Raw genomic sequence first — 16607 nt, 5'->3', positions numbered from 1 at the left:
GGTGTTAAAGGGATACATTTGTACTCTGATTTTAAGTAATTTGATTGATTAGTAAATAGGTGAGTTCTGCTGATTAGGAAAAACCATACATTAACTGCCAGGTTTCTTTTTGTCATTGCTATTTAAGCTTGGCTCTTGTTTAGATTGCAGAAATAACATTTACAAGCTCTATTTTTAACAGAGGGCACCTTTTAATAGTGTTTGCTCCTGTAAGGGGTCATGTACTAGTGGAGAAACAGCAGTGAGTTTTTTTTCAACACTGGGCTACTGGACCTTCTCTCGGTTGTAAAAGGTGACTCCTGTTTGTGCCAGTGAGATTAATATTGGAGAAAACTTTCCGTGGAGGAGTCTATAAACTGCAAAACTGTTTTCTTTCTTGGATTCCTCAATTTGTAAAATGGACTTTACTCACTCATGGAAGGATTTCCATGCTTTTTTGCAGAAGGGTTTTTCTGCTTTCATAAGGGGTTACTCAGTTTATGATAGAAATATGTGCACTTCTTCTCTGGGTTTGGGAAGTAAAGACACTCTGTGAACTCTGGCTGTGCTCCAGAGCCTGTGCATTCTCACGCCCCACACACTGTGCATCATCAGAATTTATACAGAGTTTAATAACTTGCGTGGATCATTGTAGTGGGGTCAATTTGTGGGGAAAAAAACTAGCAAATTAACCACTGGAGAGTTTACCAAAAGAAAAATATACCTCTTTAATCACCGGTGTGATTCTGTGTTCGCTATCACCTCTTGGCATGAAGTATTATCTATATTAATGTATTCATTTGACATGAAATAATGATCTGATCTTCACTTGTGCCCTAATAAATATAATGTGATTAAATAAACTACGCAGAGAATTGCATTTGTCTTACCATTAATGAACATATCAGACAGAGAACAATAATGCAAATTGGTGCACATGAAGAAGTTGCTATAACCTAGATAAACCAATCTGTTTCTACCTGTCTTTGTAGCACAGTTTTTCAAAAATGAAAGATAACGTGTGATTGGTTGCTATAGGTTAACCGTTGCATAAGCTTCTCGCCCTTTTGGCTAAGTTCAAGTGCAGTTGTGGCAGAGCTGCACTTGGTCCTCTGGACAAAGGACCGGGTAGGCTGCTTGATAGCCTGGGACAATTGTGCCTCCGGAGAGGCGACCATGGGGTGCCATAAATCACGGGTCAGGAGACCTTAATACAGATATCACGTGATTATGTTGGCACCCACGAACTTTTGACCACTTTCTTACAGCACTGCCCTCATTCTTTGCCCTGGCCTTTTGGCTGGGCGAGAAATTTTTTACAGCCGTACCCACTCGGCACTATTTATTTTTCTCCAGGTTTGTCACTTTTTTATGTTTTCACATTTCTTGGATTTTTTAGGGGTGCTGGTAGGCCCTTATGGGCTCCGTTCCCTGGAATATCTAGGGAGGGCTGTGTGGCCCTGATGTTCCGGCCCCTTTGAAACCATTGTTTGTCCTCCCGGGGGTTGGACCATTTGTCGAGCCCTTGGTGAAGCTTCAGCGGATCCCAGATGCTAAAGGGGCCCCCCTAGCCTTGCAGCAAAGGGGGTCTGAAGACCCTTGCCCCCTAAGGGTGCTTTTGGATCCGAGGGGTCAGGGACTAAGGCCTTACCTCTCTAGAGGAGGGCCATGTATCACTTCCCTTGTGCACTTTTTTTTTTATGGTTTTGCACCTTTTTTGGGCACTTTGGATCACGGAAACACGTTCTCAGGCTTTCAATAAAAAAAGAAGCTTTTTTTCTTGTGCACTAACTTTTATAAATGTCCCCTGATGGTCCAACATATAAGGTTTTGCAAACATTTACATTGATGATGCCCACACATGGGTGAGTCATGCTGCTCTGTCCAATTTGGCTTCATGCATAGGTGGCAAAAGTGCATGATCTCCGGTCTTTTGGTGCATGGGTCAAATGGATGGATCGCTTGATACTTGAGTGGGGCTGACCATTCTCGCAGGCTGGTAGTGGTCATCTTCGAACTACATTTCCCTACATGCACAATTAGTCAGATTTTTACCAGGCTAATTTACAGGTGACACACATTGCGATAGGGATGAATACAGTGTGGGCAGCTTTAGTTACTGGTAGCTCCTTAGCAGCAATGTTTGCTGTACTTATTAATCTGTCTTAAACATGGGCTTTTGGGTACTTTACAGAACTGTATCAACTCATTAATGATCAACACAACAATCAATGATTTATTGATTTGCCTGAATTGGCTGCCTTAGGTCACTCTGCTGCATATCAATTTGGATACATTAAGGATTTTTCTTCAAAATGCCACATTTTATGGTTTCAGATTTTCCTGCAACGATTTCTTGCATGTTTAAGATCGTTTTTGAGCTCTGTCCCACATCCTGTTAAATTTCAGTTCGCAAATGGACTCTTTCCTAAAAGCAAAGCAGCTCCAATTCATATATCATCCATAGCTTCATGATTGTGTGTAGGTTGTTTTGTTGGAATGCTGAGTTTAATTTTCTCTAAACAGAGTGGAATTTACAAATATATTTTTCCAAAAGACTTCCTCTTGCAATCCTCTTACTAACACGATTCATTCATGGAGGTATTGTTACTGTTTTGTGTATTAAAGTTAATTCTCGCTGAAATGTTAAAAATGTAGTAATTGTTCTCCTTATCAATGATTCATTTTCAGGAATTTTATCAGTAGATAAAATAATTATTTTACCTACTGATTTTTAAACGGAATGTAAGCTTCTACACAGACAACATCCATATGATAATGTTGAAAGAAGCACTATTAATTAAGGAAATAATATGTAACTGAAGAATATTTTAGGAAACAATTTCTTAAAACATCTGTAAATGTGACAGCAACTAGCTCTGCATTATCCTAGGGCCTTTTGTGAACTCGCAAGTTCAGAGAGGGTGATTGATGGCTGTCTGCCTACAGCTACACAACATGTATGACCTTGTATACAATTCTAACCCATCCTTTGTGCGCAGCTTAGAAGACGGGGCCAGTAATTGTTTGTGTTGCTCTGAGATTATGTAAAGGGAAAAAAATAACTCGACAACTTGACATATTTGCTGAGTTTGTATTCACTTTGTTTTGTAAATGAATCTTAATTAAAACATACCCAGAATTTACACATCAAATTGCTACTCTAAAGGGGGGGGGACAGAAATCTCTGCTGATATTTTTCCTCGCGCCCCATAGAGGTGCAAGGGAAAATGAGCGGAGATTTTACCTTAGTAACGGTAAAATTCTCAGCCCCGATGTTCTGAGAAACATGACGGCTAATTGAATTCCCCTTAGTATATATAAAATAGACAGACCATTCTGGCGCAAAGTAGGACAAGTGTAGTTAAAATAAATATAATAACATATATTCATATATATGTGTATTAGGTTAGCAACCTGATGCAACTTCAAACAAGATGAATGTGACCTAGATAATACATATAAACACAATAGTAATAAAATGAACAATATTTAATATTAATCAAAGCCAGTGCACTGGTAGAAAACTGTATGTGCTATACACAGTTAGACCATAAAAATAGTCATATGACCATATAAATAATACTGTACAGGTTGACTGATAAATATCTGCAACCGTTATGTAACATGGACACTCGTATAGTAAGTGTCCATGCAGATGCAAGTAAAATGTCACTGTTTTAGGCTCTGAATTGAATCTCCCCCCTTAGTATAAATAAAAAAAACTCTGCATAATATGTTATTCTCTTGTGAGGTCAATGAAATATCATCTGTTGTAGGAGAAAGTGGAAAAGCTTCTTTAAAACATACTTTGTTATATAATATATATATCATTTTTAAGTAATTATTCAGTATACTTGCTCTAGTCACATATATTAGTATGTTCTGACTTTGATTGTTTTTTATTTTCTTTTTTGCTGTGTCACATAGTGGTTGGACAGTACAGTGGATTTTGCCTCCGCTTTTCACCAGCATTTGGCAAAACATGTCTCCTGTATGTGCACGATGGGGATGCAGCCACAAGTGGAGAAGCAAGAAGAGTTAGTTCAAGCCTATATTCTCACACCATTGGAGTGGTATCTGTTCGGAGAGGACCCCAAAGTCTTCATAGAGAAATTACGTGAAAGTGAGGCACCTCCTCTTTGTGGCAAAGTGTTTCGAGGTGGGGAGACCACGTATTCCTGCAGGTAGGTTTGATGTGACTGTGCTGATTCTAGCCTTTCTTCTGCATGCTGGTCTGGTAGCCATTTGTTGGCTGAACTAATGTTTAGTCTGTCTGTTGAATTTATGAGTCACACCTCCGTGATGTCCCTGGATTCTAGTGAATTCATAGGCTGCATTCACAGCGTGGATTATTGTTTTAGCCAATAAAATGGCTCACCCAAATGTGTGTGGGTGTCGGGTGCACTTTAAGTAGTAAATGGCACAATTAGACCCAAAGACAAATCGCTTGGAGACAATCCATGTGCACGAGAGATTGGATCACAGCTAAACAGTGGAGTGCAGTTTTCATTATTAAGCTACTTGATTCAACACAACCTTGTTTTTTTTTTCCCAACTTGAAACTCCAAGTGTTTATTTTGTAAATGATTTCAAATCTGCTTTATTTACATGTTAATAATCTCATTACCATGCATGTGCCCTTTAGCTGTATCCCGACTCCTCCTTCATGCAGGAGGCAAATATGGAGGAGAGGGGAACTGCACTGATCTTTTTTCATATTTTCTTTAATGCAAAGACATCTTGTTCTTTAAATTCCCACATCCCTTACAATAGCGCTGCAATTTGGGGCAACACCATAGATGTTGAATATAATCACCTGGATCTAATTAGCTTTTCACATACACTGGAGTGTCTAAAAAAGTCTACACTGTAGAGGCATTAAGGTTGATTTTATATATGTATGTATAAATATAAATAAATATATATATATATATATATATATATATATATATATATATATATATATATATATATACACACACACACACAAAGTGTGATCAAATCTTTCTCACATTTCTCAACTATAATGTCATTGCTCGTCAGCCTGCTCTCTAGTAGCCGCTAGGTCAGGGATGCCTTTGTGGGTTTACTATCTTGATTAGTGCTGCAGTGAAATACGTATGCTCCTGAATTAGAATTCTAGCCTATGTCTTTAATGCATGTTGGAACAGCAAGTAGTTATCAGAACCTCTGACTGCAAAGAATATATTAACAGCATATAGTGTATGAACATAATATTGCTGTGTTTAATCCAGGCCTCTCTCCACTGTAATTTAGCAACCTCAGAAACATGAGAAAGATTATAAGAGAAGATAAAGATGCCTACCTTTTGCATTTGTCCTAAACCATGCACACCATGAGCTAACCTCATGCCTCTATTTAGGCATGAGGTTAGCTCTACTGAGGTACTAAGCAGACTCCATGATAGTATTGGTAGCCCAAGGACATAGATGTTGTAACTAACTAGCTGCAAAATACAGACAGGGGTTGGAGACTGCCAATCCAAGACCATTCTTGTGACATTATCCTATTACCTATTTAGCTTTCCAAATAGAGTATAGTAAATAGCTGTAGCAATAGCCATATATGGGAGTTCTGAAATAGGTATAGAAGTTTAGGTATCAATACAATTTTAATGAAATTTAAGCCTATTCGCGTCTAGTAAGAGGATCCAGTTTAGTCTGACAAAATTCTTCATGAGCTCAAGAGCATTACAAAGGCCAGCTGTGGTGCCACCTAAAAATAACAAGCTGTCAACAATTTTAAAAAATGGACATTATTATTATGTTCTTTTATTTATAAGGTGTCGCAAGAAGTCTGTAGCACTGTACATGACATTTCCAGTAGTATACAATAAACAGACAGCAATGAACCTGAACACATTACATAATACATGACAAATAAAAAAAGACCATCTATTATTTAACAAATTACATAACATGGCAATTTAGATCAAGTTACTTACAGGACTGTGAGCGTGATGATTCCAAATGTGTAACAGTGCACAACAAGTGTTTAAAGGCTTTTGCTGTTTCTTTACAATGTGTGAAATTAATGCAGATGTTCTTAACCCCCCAATCTGGGGATAAGGACAATCTGGGGATAATTTTTTTTGAAGTGTGTTGAAATCGCTGCAAATCATTAGAGTTTGCCAGTGATTTTATGCACCAAACCGCCATATGCATCAACTAGCGATTTTTGGCCTTGAATCATAAATCGCGCTTTATCTCGAGCGAGTTGCAGCAGTTTCCCCAAAACATGAAAAGTCTCAAATCACTCATGTTTAGTGTTGAAATCGCAATTTTTAAACCAATACTCATTTCTGATTGGACGTTTTAAATGGCTACCTTGCAGGATTTTGACCTCGCCAACACTATAAAAAGCACTCTACTTCCTTCTTTGAGTTGATACGAATTTAAGGAGTAAAGTGAGAATAGTAGAAAGTGTCAAGAGTGTGTGGATTGTTGGAAAAGGTGTGTTGTAAGTGATACTTGTTGTTTTTTTGTGTGTCTTTTTTATTTGGTTTATCTGCCCTTGTTTGTCTTATAGTTTCTGTGTTAAGATCCTTTTTTTTGGTGTGTGTGTGTTGATTTTGTTTTTTTCATTTGTTTAATGTGTTTTTGTTTGTGGGTGTATTTGTTTGTTTCTGTACTTACCCTGTGTATTATCTGTTGTTTAGGATGGTGAGTGGATTGAGAGGTGAGGAGTTTAGGGAGAGAGAGGAGCATGTAGATGAGGAGGAGCAGGAGCTTGTGGCAGAGGCAGGCCCTTTGTTTGGGAAGACTAAATCTGGCAGCAATGTTAGGTTTAGTTTTGAGTAAAACTGTGTACTTGTACACAGTCTAATTTTGGGCACACTGTGTTTGCCTCACAGACCACCTGTACATTCTAAGAATATGAATGATGTCTGTTGGTATAGACTTCAGCCCTTTGATGAGGTGGTCTCAGCCCAAAGTGTGTGCAATCTATGGTCCCTAACACATTCGGTAATTCTGAGAGCATATGGAAAGCTCCCTTCAACTCATGCCAATAAGAATCCTGGTGGGGGAAGCTGATATAGGTGGACACCAGTTTGTTAAGAGCACTTAACACTACTGTTAAGTGCCTATAGAATGTGGCCTGGGTGAGCCCTACAACCTGTGAGCACACAGATTGAAATGAGCCAGTTGCAAGAAAATTACTACTGATGAATTTTTGCAGCCCACTAGAAGAATGTCAGTAACATGTTAATGGCTCGAAATCAGGCTTCAAATGCTCAGACAGCTGCAGGACGTTTGCTCTGTTGAGCCTAAACATTTTAATAACCACCTGCTTAGAGAGGGAGTCCAGACTCAAATGTGATCTAAAATCACCTGCGTAGCCTAAGAGGAGCCTGGTGCTGGAGATGTTCCTCTTTCCTTCTCTGCGCTGTCTCCAAAATCTCATTCTCATCCAAAAGACCCAACCAAAAATTCCCAATCAACTCCATTTTCATCCACCCTCAGATTAATTACATTTGGAGGCCCTTTTATACACCTCATTAGTCTTCATAGACCAATGGCTGATAACGACTATACAAAGCAGTATGATGATTCTAGCGATTCCCATACATGCATATGGCGACTTATATTTGTGTCCAAACGTCGGAACGCTGATTTACTAGTTATTTACTATCAACTCGCACTTTCATACATTGGCAAGTTCAAACTCACCCAAGAAAATCGCTGCAAATGCCAGATCGCAGCTTTGTACATTTATTCCCTGCTCTCAATCCCACGATTGGTTGAATAAGTTGTCTCTCGTCACAGGGAAAAATTATATGCATCTAACGACTGTTTTTTGTGTTTGCTTGCATGCAACAATATTAAAGCCACCAGTACGGTCATGAGATTCATTTAGGAAACTAGGCCATAGCTATCCTCTTTCAGAATAATGAATTACTTTTTTGATTTTGAATTCTTTTGTGAAACAAATGTCTTATCACTGCATGTTGTAGCAAATTCTTGCGCACTGGACAGTTCGTAATGTACTATACGGGGAACCAGAAAGACAGATAATAAAAGTGTATGAAAACAGAAGGACAGGTTTTATGTCTATATCAAAGAATGGGGCATATTCAATTGTCGCGGGTTTCCGCGGCGTTAATAACGGTAGTAGCTGGATTTCAGCTTAGGAGCCGCGAGCTGAAATCCAGCGAGAAAACTACCGTAATAACGGTTTTTACGCGCACTATTACCGTAATAATGGGAATAGTGCGTCGAGCGCGATATTTTCGTCGTTTCCGCCGACAATTGAATATGCTGAGTTGCGCAGAAGTACCCAAATCGGCATTTAATATTTGAAATATTTATAAATGTAAAAAAATACATTGTCTATATGGAGGATTAACACTGCCTCCTTTTTGAGTTGCTGCATTTGATGCCCAGCGGTTATTGTTATTTAGATTTATGTGTTTTACATTTGCGCCAGAGATTGAGTTAGGTTTTATGTCTAGACACACTTTGCAGTCTCATTAAGCAGGTATCTATGTAAATAGAAACAATACTTGTTAGTTCAAGTGCTCATTTTGTTGCGTACCAAAAAAAGGATAGAGCAAGTGCTCAATAGTGTTATTTTGCTTAAGTGCTTTTGGGTAGCTGCATGGTAGTAAATGGGATGAATTAATATTGACATGGGACAGCAAGACTTGGTAGAAGCAGATTACTGTGAAAAATCATTCTATAGTTAAGGGACCTAGGGGTTGCTTCAAAGGATTTTTTCAATTTACAAATGTGCATAGAAAAATTAAATGGCGAATTATCAGGAGTCAGATTTTTATTTAATTGTTCTTTTTTTTAGGATTTTCACTTCTCTGTGACAAAAGCAAGTAACAACCAGCCAGATATTAGTATAAAAGTGAACAGGGAAAAAAAACATATATAAGTAAGAGCCAGGTAAAGCAAACCCACCAATTTAAGGGGACTGGGGACTATAATGTTCTGTGAGAACCCAAGGGCTAAGCATGTGATCAGACCAGTAGTAGAAGTGGGTCATGAGAAAGAGGTTTAGGTTAGTAGCAGTATACATGTAGATGATTCGGGAGAACTGAAAATGTTTGAGAAAAATGACTGATGAGATGTAATGGAAAATATTTTCATGTGCATAGATTTCCTGTAGATAATCCCACTAAAGTGGCACTGCAGCCAGCTCCTTGTTGTCTGAAGTTCTGATAAAGGAGAATGCTAGCTTACACTCTGTTCTGCCAAAGAAGGGGTTGTTTTACAGAAATATTTGTGAATGTTATTAGTCATAGTCTATATATATATATATATATATATATATATATATATAGGCAGAACGGTGGCTAAGTGGTTAGTAGTTCTGCCTCACAGCACTGGGGTCATGAGTTCAATTCCTGACCATGACCTCATCTGTGTGGAGTTTGTATATCCTCCCTGTGTTTGCGTGGGTTTCTTCTGAGTGCTCCGGTTTCCTCCCACACTCCATAAACAAACTAGTAGGTTAATTGGCTGCTATCAAAATTGACCCTAGTCTCTCTGTCTGTGTGTATGTTAGGGAATTTAAACTGTAACCTCCAATGGGGCAGGGAGTGATGTGAATGAGTTCTCTGTACAGCGCTGCGGAGTCAGTTGCGCTATATAAATAAGTGCCGAATATATATATATATATATAATATATATTCATCACTGGTTCACAAGCATCTTTCCAAGAGAAGTTCTTCCTTAGATCATCCAGCTCCCATAACTAATCCACCAGTATCTTGAAGATGAACCATATTTAGCAGCATTCCAGAGTAATACAGTTAGATAGTGCTAATACCTACCAATAGGAAAAGCAGCATAGTGAAACAAAACCACCCAGAAATGGTCTCTGATATCAGCTATGTGACTGCTGAATACTGCCATTGCACAGTGCCACCATAAGAGAAACAGATCCCTTCCACCACATAAATTTCTAAATGTGTATAGTTGGTTCCTACTACTGGGTGCCCAATTCTTCTTGAGATCCCTCTACTTATTCCACCTCTTTTTATATTCTCCAGCCATGTCTGCCTGGGCTACTATAAAGGTGTCAGGACTGTGCTGGTGGGACACTGACACTTATCCAGTTGGGTCTCTCTTGTTAATTATGTATTATATCATATGATACCATTACTCAGAGGGAGGCAGATGTATGTGGGAAATATCCATTCACCTAGATACTTTCTGGTGCCCAGTCAGGATTTTTTTTTCATCAGCGTATATTAAGGCTACATCCAAATGGACTTTTTTTTTCTCATTTTACCAAAATGCTATATATTTTCCTGCCCACGTAACCAGGAGGGCAGAAACGGAGGCTGTCCTTGTTTTCCATGCCTGTACCTGGCAGTTTTCGGAAGAAAACTCTGTTAGGTGGCTATGGGTGTTTTTTTCTTTAGATTCCCTCTAAAGTGAATGGAAAGGTAGTATTGTCTCAGGAGTGTATCATGTTGGTCAGTATTTAAAATAGGCTCCTAAATGTTTTTCCTGAACTAATACTTGTGACATCAGTCATGGACAGGATGCACCACCTTTTTCCTGGGTAAACATTAGCTGAGGGCAACTCTACTTTCTGCTTCCTCCAATTTTACAGAATTTCCCTCATTATAAGAGTGACACAACAATAACTTGTTATTAATGTCCTCTTATATTGCATGTATGAAATATATTTACTAGCTAACTGCTTTATTGTTCATAGTTTTGCATTTGCACATTATTATTGTATTGTAATTCTTAATTAGAATCTGATATTTAAAGGAATATTCTGGTATTTTTTTTTTACAGGGACTGTGCTATCGATCCAACCTGTGTTCTCTGTATGGACTGTTTCCAGAACAGCATTCACAAAACTCACCGGTACAAGGTATGAACCGTGTCTGCCACAGTATAGTGTTCTAGAATCATTTCTGTTGTTTTTTTTATACATCTAAGACACTGATGTATTTTAATGGTGTGAAATTGCAGCCGATCCTTTATCATTGCATTTAACATGGTATGTATGTAACCTTACAGATGCATTCCTCAATGGGAGGGGGTTTCTGTGATTGTGGTGATACAGAAGCCTGGAAAAGTGGCCCCTACTGCAAGATCCACGAACCGGGGGCTGCAGATCAGGTAACACATCCATTATGCTGTCACTTCAAACATTATTGTATCATGCATAAATATGCACATATTGGACACATTTTATAACAGTCACTTGAAATTCTTAGTGTAATCAACTAGGATAATAAAACCCATTCAGGTTGGTGTTTAATGTCATGTCGGGTCCATTTTACTGCTGTATGTTATATACACAGTGCTAGCAGAACAGAACAGTATACTGTTCAGATACTCTCCAAACCCTACACGGCAAAAGCCTTTTACAACTGTCTTGCACTAATGAGATCTAACACAACCAGGACATGCTGTCTGCATAATACATTTATGCCCCTGCTTCTCTGACTGTATCTATCCTAGTAAACCAGTGGGTCTAGATCCCAATAGGGACAAGTGAGGATGAATGTCTCTGCTTACAATATCTTTGTGAGATTTGTATTCTTTCATTCTTTTGTTCTGTAGATTAATACTATTTGTCAAACAACTACTGATGTAATTTGTACTCCTAGCTCCCTCACCCTTGCCCCAGTTGCTTCACCCCTGGCTCCCGATTAAGCATCCACCATGCACCATCCACAGTCCTCTTTAATACACTTTTATTGTTATGTACTTAAGACAATGTATTTTAGACCTTTAATAAATACCATTGATGATTAAAAAAATAAAAGGTACTTTTCTGCTTTATTTATAGTGGAGGGCTCTTGGGCTTCTTGTAGCCAGCCTCCGTGTAACTTAGTGGATGCCAAACAGTCCCAGTTGGAGCAGAATCTGTTTTGAATATAAATGCGAACACTTTCTACACATTCGCCTCCATCTGTAATATAAGTCATTTCTCTGTTTCACAGCTGCTTATGATCCTAACTAGTGTCAGATACACATTGCACAGCTTGCATAAAGTAACAGGTTCCCTGTGTCTTTCAGGATACCGGATTTCGACTAACTGAAGAGCTCTTGTCCCAGACTCGGAAAGTGTTCCCTGTTGTCATACAGTACATCATGGACATGCTGATCTGGGAGGAGCCGAAGTGTCTGCCAGCATATCTGAATACTGGGTATTATACCGTTGTGATTAATAATTGCATTGTGCATTTTCTCTCATTCAGTTTGTATTTCACAATATACATTTTTATGTAATACGCCAGTTTTCTGTTATATTTCATAGTACTTAACCTTGAGTTAATTTGTGCAATTATTCTCCCCCCACCTGTCCCCCCTTTACAAAATATTGTTTCTAGTACAACATAATATACAAATACATAATTGTCCCAGGCACAGTCGTGCTGCTTTTAGGCATGCATATACCAGATATTTCCTGTTGCAGTACGTTCTTTACCTCCATATTGTACTGTATAGAAAGGAGAGTCCACACCACATTCATATAGTGGGCAATAATCCTGGCAATAATCCTGGCAGTTCCTGGAGGATGGGTAGAGTCTGGTGCTTGACTAAGAGTGGGTACACACTAGAAGAAAATTAATCCAGAGGTGATTTGTGTAACAACTTTACCAAAGATTGAAATTCCCAATGACCATACCGATTCATGCGTACACATACACAGAATTTACCTTCAGATCTGAGCTTTTCATTTGTCATAACCATCTGCTGTATAGATCGTGACTCTGGAAACTCGGTGGAGATCTGCCTACACTGCTGGTCGTGAGTGCATACACACTTCCACATTTGCCTGACATCATTCCATCAATGATTGTGATTTTTAGGGAGTGTACGTCATTGTGTACCCAGCTTTAAAGTTAGGTGTCAAGGGATGGTTGAATATCTGTAACAAAATGTACTGGTTTGTGTAGAGCACTGTCATAACATAAATTAAATACAGATAAACATCAGGGAGCTGTTACAGTTACTATCTGCATGGCTGCAGTTATGAAAGCATGGTTTATTCTCATTAATAGCCATTGCTCTCTAAGCTTTCCTAACTTGGACCCTGTCAAATTGTCTTGTCCAATGACTATTTTTTCTGTGATTGTGCTTGTAGTAATAACTAGATATCAGGAGTCCAGGGTTGAAACAAGAAAATACAAACAGATGTGGCTTCTCTGTTTATGTATATGTACCTGCCTGCAACAGGACAGTGGTTATCAACCCTTTTTCATAGCTGAGGCAGCCATTTTTTGAGCCACCTTAATGTATCTGGTGAATTGATGGGTTACATTCCCAGGAATATTGGTCAACCTACAAATGTGCCTGTGCCGTGTAGTTGACAAGAACACTGTGGTAGAGCACGGTGAGCAGCCGGTGACCTATGAGCAGAGCCTCCATCCTTCACAATCATAACTCTCCGCACTGTTTCACTGTATTGGACACTTTTGCCAAGTTTTTCCCAACAAAAATGACATTTGGCTGACCAAGGCCACCAGGAGGTATCTATCTTTCTCTTTCATCCAATCTGGGGTACACTGCTACCGTGGGGTTATGGGGTTGAATAAGGGGACTAGGAGTTGTCACTTAAATAGTTAACGAACTGTTCAAAGTGACTGTTGACAGAACTCCTCCCCTCTGCAACCCCTGTAGCTCCTCAGTGTTTTTGTAGGTGCCCAAGGAGTTGGGCTTAGTTTGGGCTCTGCATCTGTCTTTATTTGTTAATAATTTTATGTTGCTGTATTATTTCTTAACAAGTCTATTGGTGCTTTGCAACACACTCATATAGACCGGCACACTCTATTGCGGGAAAAGTTTTTTCCACTAGCAGACTTGTGCAGTGTGACAGGCGAGAGCTGGAGGCTTCCGCCAATATGTCAAATTTGCATATCTGTGACCGATGCTGCCGTTAGGAGCATAGAGCGCTGTGAGGTCAATTTGTTGACCGCCATCTCCCTGGACAGTACTATGTCCCCCACTCATCGGAGCATGGGGGGACATGGCCTGTCATACAGCTAATGGAGCTGATGGATAGAGTGGACGTTTGCGCAGGCTTTTCTGCTTAAGGCCACAAACGGCCATGATGCACAGAATAGGAAGGAGCTGCAGGACCGCTGTAGTGGAGAATACCATACCATGCAGGGCTGCCTCCCCTCCCCCGGTGAATTGGTACATCCTTAGGCGCCAGTCTGAGACTCTTGAACTTGCTGCAGGCGCTGGAGGGTCACTCCTACGTCGACCTGCACCAGAGATACTGCTGCTTCACCATATCATCAAGCTAGCTGTGAAAACAGATGAATATTAAATTGGTGAAACTACGCCTTTTACCTAGCTTCTATCCTTTACAGGTGGCTGCGAAGCCCCGATGTGAACAGGTGCCAAAAGTGGATACACCAGTCACGTGGTTGATTCACCATACCACTCTCCCTGTTCCTTGCTCGCCTAGATTTAAGGTACCATGGGGTAGAGAGCTTCTTGAAGTCCCTTTACGTGGCGGGGGGCACTTCACTTAGGCACATGCTATCTTTCACTTGGATACCTAGAGCCATGGAGACCTGGTCAGACCAGCTTGAGAGGGTCTCTAGGAATCTGGCTTGCTTCTCCTGGCGCTACATCTGAAGGAAACCTCAGGGTATCTCTATGAGGCAGCGCAAAATGCAGCCTCCAGTTTCTTCCTCCGTCTCCGCATCGAACCGTTGCTGCTTGGAGGACTCAGTGTGGTTGACTTTTTGGGATGCTGATGTGAAGTCAAAGTAGTCCTTGGAGTCCTTTCCTTATAAAGACTCTGCTTTTTTGATCTGGACCTGGCCGACAAGCACCTTCTTCCTAGTTAATGCACCCAAACCACAAGGCCCCACTTTGTAACCTCAGGAGATGGGAAGACGTATACTGTTGTTCCAGGATCAATAGGTGGCTTCCTCTCAAGATCGGTGGATCATGGAATCATGCAACGATCTTCAAGGTCGGACCCCTCACCGTTTCTTTTCCACCTTGTTTATGCGTGTCAAAGTGGAAATGATCATTGTTGCTCCAGTTGATTTGCTTCGCTTTTTTCCGCGGGTGTTATCTGCAAGGTCAGAGCAGGACTGAGGTTACTACTCAAAGCTCTTTCTGGTTTTCAATGCTGGGCTACTCCCATCGCCCCATTCTCAACCAAAGGGCCTTCAGTCTTCATCTCTGTGTGGACAGGTTTCGCATGGAGTCCCTGAGGTCAGTGATCAACTGGTTGGAATCCAACAATTTCCTGGCCTTCATCAATATCTGCAATGCTTATCTCCACGTCTCTATTGAGGAGGGGAATCCGTCCCTCCTCAGGTTTGTCGTGGGGGACCCCCATTTTCACTTCACTCGTCCGTTCAGCCTTTCCGTGGCGCCAGGGGTATTTACAAGGATCATGACAGTCATGGCCATAGGGTTGTGTTCCTTTGGAGTCTGCATAGTCCCCTATATGGACGATTTTCTCATAAAGGTGGACTCTGATAGTACCTTAGACTTCATCTCTCACTGACCATAGAGGTTCTGGTACCTGGACTTCCCATAAGTCCGAATTGGTTCCTGTCAGCGGAGGGTGTTCCTCTGCCTTATCTTCCATACCAGGGCGCAAAGGATCTTTCTTCTAGACATCAAGGTGCGCTTTCTTCAGGCCATGGTGCGGCAGGTTTTGGGAGTGAGTCGCCCTTCAATTCCCCTGTAGGAGGCCGATTGGGCACATGGTCTACACCTTTGTTACACTTCGGTACGGTTGGTTGCATTCCCGGACATTCAGTGAGACCTCTTGTCCAAATGGTCAGGATCCATTCTCCGGCTTGCTTCTCAGAGTCTCCAGTTGTCTCCCATGATGCCTCTATCTCCGTTTGTGGTTAGTGGAGGATCACGTAACGGATGGTCAGCTCTGGACAGGTCTCTCCAGATAAACATTTCGGGGCTCCAAGCCATGCTGCTAGCGCTTCAGGAGGCCCAATCGCTTCTTCTGGGTTCTCCCCTCCCCCTTCAGTTAGGAAACGTCATGACTATTGGTATGTCTATCAGCAGGGCGGCATCAGGAGTGCCAGAAGAGTCTGCCCGGATATTGTCCTGGGCGGAGCACCAGAAGAGTCTGCCCGGATATTGTCCTGGGCGGAGCTGTTGTTTCAGCACTATTGGCGGTAATTATCCTAGGTGTGAAAAAATTGGGAGGCCAACTACCTCAGCAGACACGCAGTGCTCCAAGGGGAGTAGTCTTTGCCCCCAGATGTGTTCCATTGGTTTCAACACGACTGTTAGGTTCTGGTCGAGAACCAGGGCTCACTTGGCGCCTGCGGTGGATGTCATTACCATACCGTGGGAGTTCCGCTTGGGGTACCTGTTTCCCCCTCCCATCCCGATGTTTCCTCAGATTTCTGCATTGGGTCAAACGAGGAGTGCTTCTGGTGATCCTGATGCCCCTTATTGGCCCTGTTGGGCCTGGTAGTCCTGCACATGGCGGTGGATCCAGGGTGTCGGCTGCCTTCCTCAGTTGGTTTTAACAACATGGCTGTTGAGGCTAGTCTTTGGTGGTCCAGGGGTTTGTCTTCCCGGGTGGTATGCCATGTTTAAGGCCCGAAAGCCGGTATTCACTAACAATTATCAAAGTGTATGACAGAACTAGGTCCGTAGGGCGAGCGACAGACCTGT

The 16607-nt window shown here is 41.0% G+C and overlaps 1 protein-coding gene across 1 annotated transcript in view; it reads left to right on the top strand.

Moving 5' to 3' along the window:
- Window positions 1-16607, top strand: part of UBR1 (ubiquitin protein ligase E3 component n-recognin 1) — a 103931-nt gene that overhangs the window by 15428 nt on the left and 71896 nt on the right. Inside the window, exons 2-5 of the mRNA XM_075193172.1 lie at window positions 3910-4166; window positions 10764-10842; window positions 10992-11093; window positions 12000-12130. Of these exons, the coding sequence (XP_075049273.1) occupies window positions 3910-4166; window positions 10764-10842; window positions 10992-11093; window positions 12000-12130 (569 nt within the window). The remainder of the gene's footprint in view (window positions 1-3909; window positions 4167-10763; window positions 10843-10991; window positions 11094-11999; window positions 12131-16607) is intronic.

This window comes from Mixophyes fleayi, chromosome 12, assembly GCF_038048845.1.
Source record: "Mixophyes fleayi isolate aMixFle1 chromosome 12, aMixFle1.hap1, whole genome shotgun sequence".
Lineage (NCBI taxonomy): Eukaryota > Metazoa > Chordata > Amphibia > Anura > Limnodynastidae > Mixophyes > Mixophyes fleayi.
Note: the sequence above shows the minus strand (reverse complement) of the source record. Positions and strands in the feature narration are given on the sequence as shown.